At 38.1% G+C, this 13070-nt stretch overlaps 1 protein-coding gene across 2 annotated transcripts; it reads right to left on the reverse strand.

Annotated features, from left to right (window-relative positions):
* Window positions 1-212: 212 nt before the first annotated feature.
* On the reverse strand, window positions 213-12202 carry LZTFL1 (leucine zipper transcription factor like 1). 2 transcript variants are annotated; one of them, XM_054059871.1, is made up of 10 exons: window positions 12117-12202; window positions 10514-10638; window positions 9851-10045; window positions 9306-9366; window positions 8397-8465; window positions 6920-6985; window positions 6706-6783; window positions 3773-3931; window positions 3213-3316; window positions 213-2421 (listed from the first exon to the last, which is right to left on the reverse strand). In XM_054059871.1, exons 1-10 carry the CDS (start codon window positions 12189-12191, stop codon window positions 2403-2405), a joined length of 951 nt encoding a protein of 316 aa, XP_053915846.1. In that variant the 5' UTR covers window positions 12192-12202; the 3' UTR covers window positions 213-2402. The 2 variants fall into 2 exon arrangements, with proteins under 2 accessions (XP_053915846.1, XP_053915845.1); XM_054059870.1 differs by having other exon boundaries at window positions 216-2421; window positions 3773-3946.
* Between the last annotated feature and the right edge of the window lie 868 nt (window positions 12203-13070).

A 13070-nucleotide genomic window follows, 5' to 3' on the forward strand; every position in this document is an offset into this window, starting at 1 on the left:
GCGTCACTCTGCAAGCCAAAAAAATCCACACGCAGCTTGAAAGACATTCGACTTCTGCAGAGCAGCCAGTTATAGAGAAATTTTATTTTTAAACACTGCTTTCAGGCATAACAAGGGAATTAACAGCTGAAGCATACAAAAAAAATAGATGATGCCTACTTGAGTAATGTAAGGAACTTCCAATAAACAAAGGCTGGTAAAAGCAGTGTTAGAAACTTCAGGAAAACAAGTGAAGTTCTAGAAACATCAGACAATCCAAAGAGGTCCAGATGTCATCTTCAAAACGCTGCACCTATCTCAACAAAAAGAGAACTGCTACTCTATAATGCCCCAGGCTAACTTTGAGAGGTACATCATCTTTGACAGGTGATGTATTTTTCCTCAAAACCCACACAAGACCTTTACCTTCACCATTGTACAACACAAACCAATGACAGCATCATCCTGATCCCATACTCACTAAACTGCCAATCTGCAAGCCAGGCAATCAGAATCAGTGTTTCAGTTTTGCACTACACAATTCTCTACAAGATTGCCTTGTATCTCATTTGAGGAGATAACAAGGTCTGTAACCATGCTTGCCTACAGCCAATTTATTTTACCAAGACCTATTCATTTTCTGAAGCCGAGAGTGTACTTTGTTGAAACGGCTTCTAAGCAGACAATGAAGGCCTATCACAGGGACAGCATCCTAGCTAAGTCAATAGCCAAGAGATTTGTCAGAAATGAAAGACAGCAGAAGGCATGAGATCCTCTGCCTTTCTTCACCCCTTACCTGCCATTCTAGAAATAATAACCAATCTCAAAATGAGTTTCACTACAAAGAAAAGCACGATATTCACCCAGACAAGCATTCCTGTCGGTGTCAATGTAATTGCTCTGAGTAAACACCAAGCAGAAAGCTTTTTGGTTCATCCCTATTAAAAACTTCACATTTTAGTGACTGTTGAAGGGGCAAAATAACGCCTTTCATGAATTTAACTGACACTGCACGAGAAGTATGTCACCCCATAATGCCCTACTATCTTGCCACAACAATGATATGCTACAGACACAGGACTTCGTCCCAAACCAAATCTTGCTTAACCAGTGGGGGGCAAAAGGACAACAAAAGAACTCATAAGACTGCAAATGTATTGTAGATATGATTGGGGCATCGCTACTTGAGCGATTTTAACAGCTTTGCCTGCTTGAGAAAGAAGAAGGAAAAGTGATCCACTCCAGTTCAAGCAGCTCCTGAGACAAGCACTGTTAAATGCCACTTTCGGTAGTGCGCACGTACACACATACACACACTTTGGTCATGAATATATAACTTACATATTCACATTTCTGGCAAGATTCTTTACTGATCTGCCACTCCTTTCCATAGATATTTTTATAAAGAGCTATACAAAACATTACTATGAAAAATCCAACTCCTTAAAGATTGTGTTTGAAAAAAATGTTTTTATTTGGAGTAAAATACAACACACATACGAACAGGGACAGATGAACAAGCAGAATGCACTATTAAGAGGCTTCCAGATAAATGAAAGACAGAAGATTACAAACAAAAGACTTCAGAGAAGTAAGCTGTTTTCTAGTGGGGTTAAAATAAGAAAGGACATAAAAACATCCAAAATAACTTAATTCCCAAGAACATCGCTCCATTAGCACCTTCCCTACACTTTTTCAGATTACCATCTTAAAGTTAAGAATACTGGCAAAATCAGAATCTACATTCTGATGCTCAAATTTGTTTCAAATAAATTCAAGTGAAAAAGCGTAACTCCAATTAGTAGCTTTATTTAAAAAGGTCTAACACTTTCGCTAAAAAGCATTTTTACCTCACTATCTCATGAACATCCTCTAAAAAAAAGAAACTGACTACATTTTGCTGAGGTATGAGATGTTCAGCATGAAATAACATTACAGAATCTGCATATTTTTTAATTTTCTTCCTAATTTTTACTTCCACTGACAGAGTTTTCCCATATAAATGCCATCTCATGGCTAGATTGCCTACACAAAAGTAACTACTGGAGTTTCCACCTTACAGGGGTCAAAAAAACTCTAATGCTGATTTTTATTCCTTTTTTTTTTTTTTACTTTTCTTAACAAAAATAATTTCTTTTCTTTGTCAGGAATGGTCTCTTCTTCAATAAGCTCCTGTGTGCTGTTTCTCATGGAATGTCAATGTTTAACAATTAAAAATATGATTACATAAACTAATTTCTACAAATTTTGAGTTTATAAGGAAGCAAGATAGGAGTTTCAGTATCTTACTGGTATTAATAAAAAATTATTTTAAGCACTAGAAGCAAAAAATATACCATTCAAACCAAAAATTACTGAAAAATAATACCAGTCTACATTTTATTTCTATGGCAGCTTCTGACAGATCAGATATCCTTGGCGTTTTAGTCCTCTGGCTCATACCTGAGGATTAAAAAATAATAATTAAAAAAATCATGAAAATGGAGTAGAAAATACCCAACATTTTGTCTCTAAAGAAAGTGTGAAACCCAAGTACTCCCACTAGTGATGCATACCTGTCCAGGCTCACCATATGACTTAAGGCACAGGCTAATATACTTTTTATTAGACTATTTTCTCCCTTTGAAATTGGCCAGTTCACCAAATAGTGAAGTGAGGGAATGACCAGGAAGCTACCCGCAAATCCCAAAATAAGGGCAGAAGCTTAAATGGAAGTTTTACATTCCACCTCTATTCTCCTGCAGCACAGGTCTATGGGAACCATGTTGCCAAAGCTCATCTGACACTTGCAGAATGATCATCTGTCACACAATATGATGGCCAGGGCGCATCTTTCTGAATACAGGCCTAACCCTGTTTACATACTGTGGACTTCTTATTCCCATAAAGAAGCATGGAATAAATCAGATCATGTCAAAGCATCTGTTACATCTCCTACCTGTACCTCTGTGTGCAGCACCTGCGGGCTTATCTACCACACCCGTGAATATTTTTTATCCCCTCCATCCTATTCCATGCCATGCAGTAGTTGCTGTTGCACACCAGTCTATTCACCTGGCAGCCACTAAAAGGACCGGCTTGTCAAAAACCTGGGAACAACCTCCTAAAAGTTCTTTTCAAGGGAAAATTTATAGTCTGTTGTAGAGATATGAAAATCTATAAAAATGAAATGGGAGCACATCACAGATGCAGACAAAGGATCCTGCTTGGACAGACAGAACAGCACCACTTACTTGGAAAGCTTTTTACGTAGATCCTTTATCTGTTCGTTCTTCTTAGTGAGAATCTCTTTCATGTTGCGATAGGCAGCTGTTTGCTGAAATTTCTTCTCCAATTCCTACATAATAACAACACCAACATATTATTTACATGTTATGAAACCCAAGCTAACAGATGGTGCTTTTCTTCCTCAAGTTTCAGGATAGCACTTCCTTTAATCTACTCAAATTGAGGGGAAATTAGGTTGTAGATTCAAATGATATTACCAGGACAGATAGAGAAACACAAGCCTTCTTTTCTAACGAAATCAGACTAAAAGTCTTCCAAAGACTTGGAATACACTTTTCATTCAGAAATTTCTATGCAGACAAATGGCCAATTTTTAAATATTCATCTAGTTATAATCACATGGTTAATTTTTTGCTATTTTACATAAAACACGTTTTCCCACCGAAATAACAAAAATACACTAGCACAAGTGTGACTAACTAACCAGTAGTGTATGCTTGTTAAATTACTCATCAGTTAAAACATGAATGAGGATCTCACCTTTACATTACAATAAAATGCTAACCTTTTCAGCTGCGGAGAGCTGATCCTGAACCCTGAGCAAGTCATGTTTTGTTGTCACCAAGTTCTGTTCCAAGAATTTTTGGCTTGCAGTAGAGTCGTTCAAAGTCTTCTCAAACTGGCATTTCAAAGCTGCCACTTTATTCTCCAGTTCAGTGATATCCTGGTTCGTATTAGTCTTCAAAAGAAGAATATTTAAAATATGTCAAATGCAAGAAAAGAAATACTTAAAATGCCAAGTGCAAATTTCCAGACTAAGTGGGTACATCTTAATTTTTAATAATTATGTTCATGCTACTCCTGTGAAGTCTAAATTAGAACTGCTTTAACTAAAAAAATAAATTAGTTAAAGCACTAACTAACTTATAACCTTAAAAACCCTTTTATAAATGCATTTTAAAGATGGCTGGAATATCTTCTCTACCAACGTGAGATTTTAAGTTCTTGTACTTCGCCTCTTTAGGAATTAAGCGAAGCCACAGGATGAAGCATATCACAAGAAGTTATTTAGCATACAGAAAGAGTAAAGTGCAGTTTAAGATCTGAATGTCTATGCTATAAAATATTTTTAGAACAGATAAAATATCACACGCATTTAAAAAAACTGTTAGTGCAATCTAGGTAGGAAAAGATTAAAGTGTTAAAGCCTCATATTATCCCTCAGATACTGATATTATTATTATTACCACTCTCGGATTCATTACAAAAATAGCCTCTACAGTTGCTTACGAAGCAACTTCCCTGTTTCCTCGCGAGATGAAAAAAACCCCAAACTCTTCTAGACATCTGTTCAGGGTAATAAAACGTTATATTCATATAACTGTTCTACACATTTCCATTTATAAAAGCTCTCTCAGGTTTAAAAGTTCAAGTGCAAACTCTCAAAAGTATAATGATTCGGGATGAGGTTGAAGCAGCAGCACCTTAAAAAGAATAAAACTCTGAAGCTAAGGAAGCTCTGCTCCTTTTTCAGTGTGGAATGTAAGATTTGAGCATAGGAAACCATTTGATAATAGCACCTGTACAAGGAAAAAGAAAAGCTTATTTTGATTTTTGAGGAGTCCAAGGCTGCAATGCTGAAAAGCACCACATCATATAATTTTTAGATCAGAATAGACAACGATCATTTTTCTAAAATGTGACAAGTCCATCATGTAAAAATTCAAAAACCCCAAGTTACACTGATCCAACAGAGCCCAGTTACTCCCAAACCGTGGTTCACACGGTGTTTGGAGCCATATTAAACTATGAAACAAATAAACAAAAACACACCAAGAAAAAACAGGTAGAAATCTGCTGAGCTAAGAGTTGGTCCTTAAGAACCACTGTGGTTTGGCAGCCATTTGTTTGTCTAAGGAATTTGAAAACTACTGCTTTAATGAGCAACTGGCTTCACATGATTTTATTGACACTCATCCTGCAAAAATATGGAGTGAAGCCAGATAAAAATCAGCATTTTCTCCAAAAAACTAATACCTTATTGTTTAAATAAAGTAGTACATTTCAGGGCTGTATCTCTTAGCTAGCTTCAACAACAACATATATGCCTGTAAACAGAAAACATAAAAGCTGGAGAAGAAAGTGACAGATTACAGAGAGCAAATCAGGACATGAAAGTTGAAGATACTCAGCAGCCCTGACACTGAGGCCAATTCATGTTTAACCAGAAAAGCGGGATGAGATTTGGTTCCAATCTTTTAAAACTACAAACACCATTATCCAGGATTAATAAACCTCTTTAGTATTTTAAACCTTTAATAATTTAAGGCTTAACAAAACAGATAAAGAAAATATTTGCCATGACTGATAAATCAAGTTCCCTATGAAATAACAGTATTGAATACAGATGTTGAAATTCACTACGCAAAATCACAACATATTAAGAAAGCCAAGTACATACCATAAACCAGACAGAAAGCAAAATAAAAAGAAATCAAGATTAAAATATGAAAATTAAAGTGGAAATGTTTTATGATACTGAAGTTCACTTCCAAATCTATAAGCACTGCAGGATAAAAGTCAGTTTCTCTAATAGGATAAAAGTGTTCTAGTTTTATTAAAAATTTAAACTGCAATGCTTTAAATTTAAGAAACAAATCACATGTGAACAAACTTAAGAAAATCCTTATTACTGCCAAAATAAAGGTAGAAACTTAAAAGAAATACTCAGGTGATCTGAACAGATTTATCTGTGTCAACCTGCATGACTTCCACTTTCCTACTTTTCTGCAGCAGCAACTCATCATGTTTGAATCCTCATTTACAAAGAAAATATTAGGACCTTAAGCAGTAAAAAAAAAGTTAATTACTTTTGACAGTACGCTGATATGGCTAGAACTATATAAAAAAAAAAGTATTTGACTTTATGTCATCTGACCCATGATCACTGATATTTGCAGCAAAACTTCAATTGATGTTTAAGAATCTAAGACTCTGGACACTTTTATAGAAGTATATAGGTCTTGAAAGTTTGAAGTGAGAAGCAGCAAGTCTGGCTTGTCCTTGTCACTATCAAGTGTGACAAACATTTGAAAGAATTGGTGTATTATTGTTGCTATAAGATTAGATAAAGTTATAAGGTTGATATAAGGTTATATACAATTCTTTCATCAGGAAGGAGCAAACTGAAATAAATTTGTACCTGTTAATACAAATATCACCCTTGAGAATATGAACTCCGGAATAATACTCCCTGATAGTAACTGGAATAATACTTTCTGATAATAACTTATCACAGTCTACATGACACAAAGTGCATGTTGTAAAATTCCGATGTTCTGGATTATCTGCTGACAGACCAGCAGGAAGATGAAAATACTAACTTGAATATTCGTATTTGCCAGAAAAGAAACACATCAGACAGAACAACTTTTAGATGTACAAGCAACAGTTGTGTTAAATGGTGGTTGAGCTGGGGGGAACCTTATCTATATTTACCTTTTGATCTCCTTGGATCATCTGTAAATCTTTCAGTGACTTCTCTAGTTTGGACTTTTCATCCAGTGCAGCTGTAGCCTGTGATACATTGAAACCATAAAGCCTCAGAAACATATTTCAATTGAAAACATGAGAACAGTAACCATGGGATTCTTACTTAGACATTTTTTAATATGTAAACAGCATTACATATCCAAGCTTATAGAGAATTTACCTGTGTTTCTACGGTCTTGAGTCTGGCCTTCAATTTTTCATTTTCTTCTTGGAGACAAGCAACCGTCTTTGGGTTAATGAACAAGAAAAAGTTTGTGAACACTCTTGCACTATTCTGAATTTTCCAACTATTTCAGGCAAGAAGATACACTTCATAGCTTAGGAAAGCAAACAAGCTTCTAAATGCTTATAAAATTTGGCCTTCAAAAGAAATGAGTAATCCATTTATTTATTATGTTTTCTGCCTCTGAGCAAGAAATTTAAATTTCCAATTCTACTGCAATCTATAGGATCATTGACTTAATTTGACACATACTCTACTGAATTGAAATTAGTGAACTCAGCATCCTGTTAGTATCAAGATTCATGACAAAGCAAATTGCACGTTCAGAGATGCAAACGTTGTTGCTCCTCATCATTTGTATTTTCAATCAACAGGCAAGAAAGAATTTATTCACAGTTCCTGTTTAAAACAGACATTCCAGGTTACTGCATACCATACTCTGTATCACAGGAAATAACTGTACTTCATCAGTCAAAATAAATTCACCATATAAATTTTGAATTATTTTTGAGGAAAACAAAAAGTATCAGATGCACATATTCAACAAAATCTGTTACGAATCACAATTTGAAACTATTTTTGAAAGAGAACTACATTGATATATAAGTAAAATACAAGTCTGAACTCCTGAATGCTTTAATTTTATTAATGGGGAACAAGAGTTTGATTCAGACACTGTTCTTGACAGAACATTTTGGTAAAGCAGGCCAGAAGACAGAAAACGCAACTCCTCCCTAGATATCTGGACTCCCCATAACTTAAAAGCGTGTGGTAAGAAGCGTGGCATTTTAAGTAAATTCAGTTGAACTAAATGAGTTCAAAACCTAACAAAACCCACTGATAACATTAAATAATAGAATGCGTTTTGTAATTCTGAAATTCTTTAGCAAGTGGGAAATGAGACATTTTCAAAACTAGTAAATTCCATATTCTTTAAGTGTCTGTTTCTTTAGGAGGAATTTAACCAACTAACAAAAGAAAAAAGACTGAACATAACAGCGTTTACTTCAAGTGATACAGAAAGTGTTCGGTAACCTTATCATTTCAGCCAGCTACGTATTTTAATTTAGTTCTTTGCTGGAAAGCCAGACAGCTGCATGGAACAAACTAAATACTGGTTTCTACTAATGTACCTCATTAAACGGAAAAAGAAATAATTACGAAGGCCAAAATGTCTTTGCAAAAGAAAGGTTAATATTGCAAGACATGTTAGAGACCATAACCACACAATAAATTTAAGACACTTTACCATATTTATTCATTTTTAGCACTTTACTTTACATTCTGAGGTATGTTACCTTGGCATCTACCTAGCAACAAACACATTATACAAATATTTCTGTACAGCTAACCAGTGCAGCTGAAAAAGCAGAAAGATCATTAAATACAACTGTGCGAACAGACAAGTTCTTACCTTGTTTAACAGCTCTGACCCACCTTCATTTAACGGAGCCAGTTTTGGTTTTACAAGATCTGCACTGGGCTAAAGAAACAATAAAGGTTAAAAAACTAAATGACACAGATTTCTAAGAAGAAGAATAATATTCCTTTAGCCTACAAAACAACTACTGACAGTAGATTCAGCTTCCTTTTAAAAAGAAAATCAATGATTTTTTATTTCAAGTTCATCTTTTACTGGTACCTTGGCTCCAAAGTTATATACTTCACTTTCAGCTAACGTTAAACAAATATATTGCATACAGACATAATAGGATTGCAAACTTGAATTTACAAAATGCTACTGATGCTGCAGCAGCCAAAAGATAAATGGAAAAAAGAAAAAATATTTCAGTGATTGTAAAAAAAAATACTTACACAACTCCAAACAGTTTTCTTGTTTTAAGCATTCAAATATAATATGTATTAACTAAATATCTAATGATGCTACAAAACAAATAGGTGCAACCATAATCATACAAGATAAGTTAGAGTCATATCTGCATTGTGGAATCTCCTCAGCTCTTGATGGGACAAGCAAATGACTCAGTTCTACTCCGGTTTCCAGGGTGAAGGCAACCCAAGAGCAGGTGCTCCAACACAGCCCTGGCCCAGCTGACTTTGGGGCAGTGATTATGAGGCATGCCCTGGCTGTGTGGAATCTGCCATCTGGAAACAGCCAAGCCAATTCAGTGTGAGCCTTGGTGTCAAACTGCAAAACACTAATTTATGGAGACTTTCAAAGATTGCTTTGAAAAAAAGGTGTTTTTTCTGGTTTTGTTTTGTTTTTCTCTCTTAAGCACACAGAGTCAGTATTAAGTATTTTAAACATCTGTCGTGAGTCCACATGACATTTGACTATGATTTGATTAAAATAAAACTCTACCTTCTTGTTTGAAGATGTAAATTCTGACTTTTCAAACTCAGCAACCTGTTCCAACAATTCTCTTGGAGAGAAAAATAAAAGGGAGACATTTATTTACTAAAATAGCTATGCTACGAAACACATTTTACCAGGCTGATGCTATTATCCTTATTGCAGAGTCTTGTCAGAAATACAGAATGAAGTCCTATGCAATTACAATGAATGCAACACATCATTAAATGTAATCACATGTGTTAGAAATGTAGAATTTAGCACCCTTGATTAAAATATAATCTACTGAGACATCAAAGGGTTTTTAATAAAATCCTATCACCTGTTCTTAATTGATTAATTAAATTAAGAATATTAACAGTAAAAACATCTTCCTGACAAATCTGAGTTTATTGTGCATCTTGCTACTTTAAAGATGATAGACCTGAAACTAACCTGTCATTGATACAATAGTAAAAGAACAGCTCTCTATGGTTAGGAAAAGAACGCAAACAGTCAACAGCTTGAGGTTTTATTATTATTGAAAGACACTCTGTATAGTCTTAATATTTTACCGGTTCTCCAAATCAGAGACGTCTGTCTGTAACTTTAGGTACCATTTCTCAGCCTGAGAAAAGAGCTGCCGCAGAAGCAAAACATTGGTGTAAGTTGTGTTTATGAGCTCTGACTCCACTTCGCTGTGCACAACAGTCTGCAGTCCATCCAGCATGTCTATCACCTCATCAACTGTGAAAGTCTCCTCAACAAGTCTAAACAGAGCAGTAAAGATGAGTCATGTGTGACAACAGTAACAATTCTGCATTGTTAAGAAACTTCACTACACAGGTATCTCTGTTAAATAATGCAATGTCCTTCTGAAAGCATCCACTGCCAGTAGTTACTTGATGGCCATGGCACCACTAATTGCTTGTGGTACTTAAATTTTCTCTTGGGAACATTACAACCACAACTACTACTTCTGCTACAGTACCACATCATATTTAGACATTAGAAGGAAGATATAAAGCAATGTCATGCTGTCAATATCTACGTTAATTCCTAAGAGTCTGAACAACTTCGTTTTAAAAGGACTTGACTTGTAACATCTGGAAAATTATTGGGTTGCTCTTCCTCACTAAGAGCACACAAATGGAGAAAAGTCGTCCCATAAAGCATTTAAACCTGCAATTGCGCTAGCATATTTTGCTTTATTCTTGCACACAATCTTCCCCCGGTACCTGCTGTCCTTAAGGTCCTGAAAACAAGAATCCACTGCTTTTAGACACATGCCACGCTTGAAACGAGCAAAGCGCATGTAGTTGATCACTTCATTCTGGTGGTGCTCGTTAAGGCCTAGCTCTGCCTGAGGATGTAAGTACAAAGATAGTTAGACACTGAAATAAGTAAAAAGAAGCAGAAGTATTGCGAAGACTTGTCTTCCCACTAGCTTCTGCGCTTGCTTTCATAGGGTTATCATGTTAGTATGATAAAAACCAACCATATTTTCCTATGTGTAATCCCCCTATATCTCATGTAAGTACTCCCCCTTTAAAAGCACCAGTACTTGGAAGTAAGTCCTTGACCAGTAGCCTCAGAAACATCATACCAAATTGGAGATAGAGATAATCAGAGGATCAGAACCAGAAAAACTATTAGAGAGAGAAGAGCTCAGGGATGCTCTTGGATAAACTTCTTTGTACTATATGTACACACGTTTAATGCAGCTGAATGATGTATCTTTCATAGACGTACTAAAAAAATACACTGGAAAGTACGTTATGTTTCTTTGTTACTTTACATGTAAAATCTTGAGACTTACCATATATTATTAATTGATAACCTGAATTTGTTTCTCAACAGTCTATTGCCCAGAAACAAACGTTCCCAGGGCAAATTAAAAAGGAATCACTTCTTGATCTGGCTAACTAGCTCTTCTATGTATATCTCTATTTCAAAAGATGGAGTATTGGCATGGCAAATTATATTAGAATAAATCTTGCTGGTGCGGGTAGCGCAAATCACAGGGAAGCACCACAGGGCACAACCACGAGTTGATAATCACAGTCCCTACAGAGCTACTGCAACCAAAGGTGAAGTCCATTTCATTGACTCCAATTTACTGAGTTAGATTTGCTGGTGTTGGAGACAGCAGTGCAGGAACTCTGACAAAACAGTTAATCTGATCACTTTGTCCTTGTTAATCCAACTGTGCAGGGCACCTCCAGTGAAAATGCAATACTGCGACGACAGCATGAACAATACTGAAAACGTGAGCGCAGATCTTGACTGCCTGGAAATGAAAGGCAGTCTAGGGAAGAGCAACAGCAGTAAATAAAGCAAGCCCTCACAACACGTTTGCAAGTCCGATGTCTCCAACAAAGTCCCACATCTTGCAAATGAGAGATCCTACGAAAAGGTCAATTAATGTTCTCTCTTGGCTGTGGCTGGGTTTCTTTAGGTGAAAAGCTTTCACTCTTTACAGGGAGAAAGGCAGGTGCCTGCCAACACCAGTGCTGACATCTCACAATCCAAAGAACAGCCACGGAAGGACATTACACTAATAAATACACATATAAAGCAAGGCCCAAAGCCACTCGTGCTCTCCAAGCGCAGTTTATCAGCTGGAGCACACCAGGTCCTGCAGACACCCCCGAACCCCACCAGTCCTCACAGGGCCCAGCAAGGGTGTTAGGGGTGCTAAGGGCAGGGGACCGCACGGATGCTCAGGGCAGGACAGGGCAGGGATGCTCGGGGCAGGGGGCGAGCAGGGATGCTTGGGGCAGGACGGGGCAGGGATGCTCGGGGCGGAGGGCGGCGGGGCTGCGGAGGCGGCGCACTCACCATGGCGGCGGGCCCCGGGCGCTCGCGGTTGCCATGGAAAGCGAAGGCTCGCGAGCGCCCTCGACTCGGTCCCATTGGCGGCGGCCACGCACACGGACCTGCCCCCCCCCCCCGCTCCCCGATCCGCCCTCGCGCAGTGGTTTGGGCTGGAGGGACCCTGAAAGTCCGACCCCTGTCATGAGGGTGAGCTGAGCCGCAGCCGACCCGGCCTTGAGTTGCTCCAGGGGGGCGCGTCCGTGAATTCTCTGGGCAGCGTGTGCCGGTGTCTCAGCACATCGTGAAGAATTTCCTCCTAATGTCTAATAGATAGCTGCCCTCTTTCAGCTTCAAACCACTAACCCTCACCCTCTCCCTGCGCTCCCTGATAAAGAGCCCCTCCTCAGCTTTCCTGTAGCCCTCCCACCCCATTTAACTATGGAAGTTGCGATGGGGTCTCCCTGGGCCCTTCTCCAGCCTGAAGAAGGATATGGAGCTGTTGGAACGGGTGCAGAGGAGGGCTACAGAGGTGATTGGATGGCTGGAGCATGTCTGCTATGAGGACAAGCTGAGAGACTTGTGGTTTTTCAACCAGGAGAAGAGAAGGCTCCCAAGAGACCTTCTAGTGCCCTTCTGGTACCTGAAAGGGGCCTACAAGAAAGCTGAGGAGGGACTGGTCACGAAGACTTGTAGTGATAGGATGAGGGGCAGTGGGTATAAACTGGGTAGGGTCAGATTTAGGCTAGACATAAGGAAGAATTTGTTCACTGTGAGAGTGGTGAGGCCCTGGAAGAGGTTGCCCAGAGCAGTGGTGGTTGCCCCATCCCTGGAGGTGTTCAAGGCCAGGTTGGATGGGGCCTTGGGCAGCCTGATCTAGTGCGATGTCCCTGCCCACGTTAGGGGGTTTGGAACTAGATGGTCTTTGAGGTCCCTTCCAACCCAAATGATTCTCTGATACTGTGATTACATATATGAAAT

The sequence above is a fragment of the Cuculus canorus genome, chromosome 2 (assembly GCF_017976375.1).
Source record: "Cuculus canorus isolate bCucCan1 chromosome 2, bCucCan1.pri, whole genome shotgun sequence".
Classification (NCBI taxonomy): domain Eukaryota; kingdom Metazoa; phylum Chordata; class Aves; order Cuculiformes; family Cuculidae; genus Cuculus; species Cuculus canorus.

Bases quoted from the DNA above. Each gene is read 5' to 3' on its own strand.
- LZTFL1 (XM_054059870.1), bottom strand. From the start codon at position 12,191: ATGGGACCGAGTCGAGGGCGCTCGCGAGCCTTCGCTTTCCATGGCAAC. The intron at 9,367-9,850 runs GTAAAATATTAA...TTTCTCTCCAAG, and splicing joins GTCTCTGATTTGGAGAACCG to AGAATTGTTGGAACAGGTTG. The intron at 3,317-3,772 runs GTTAGCATTTTA...GTTATTATGTAG, and splicing joins AGCTCTCCGCAGCTGAAAAG to GAATTGGAGAAGAAATTTCA.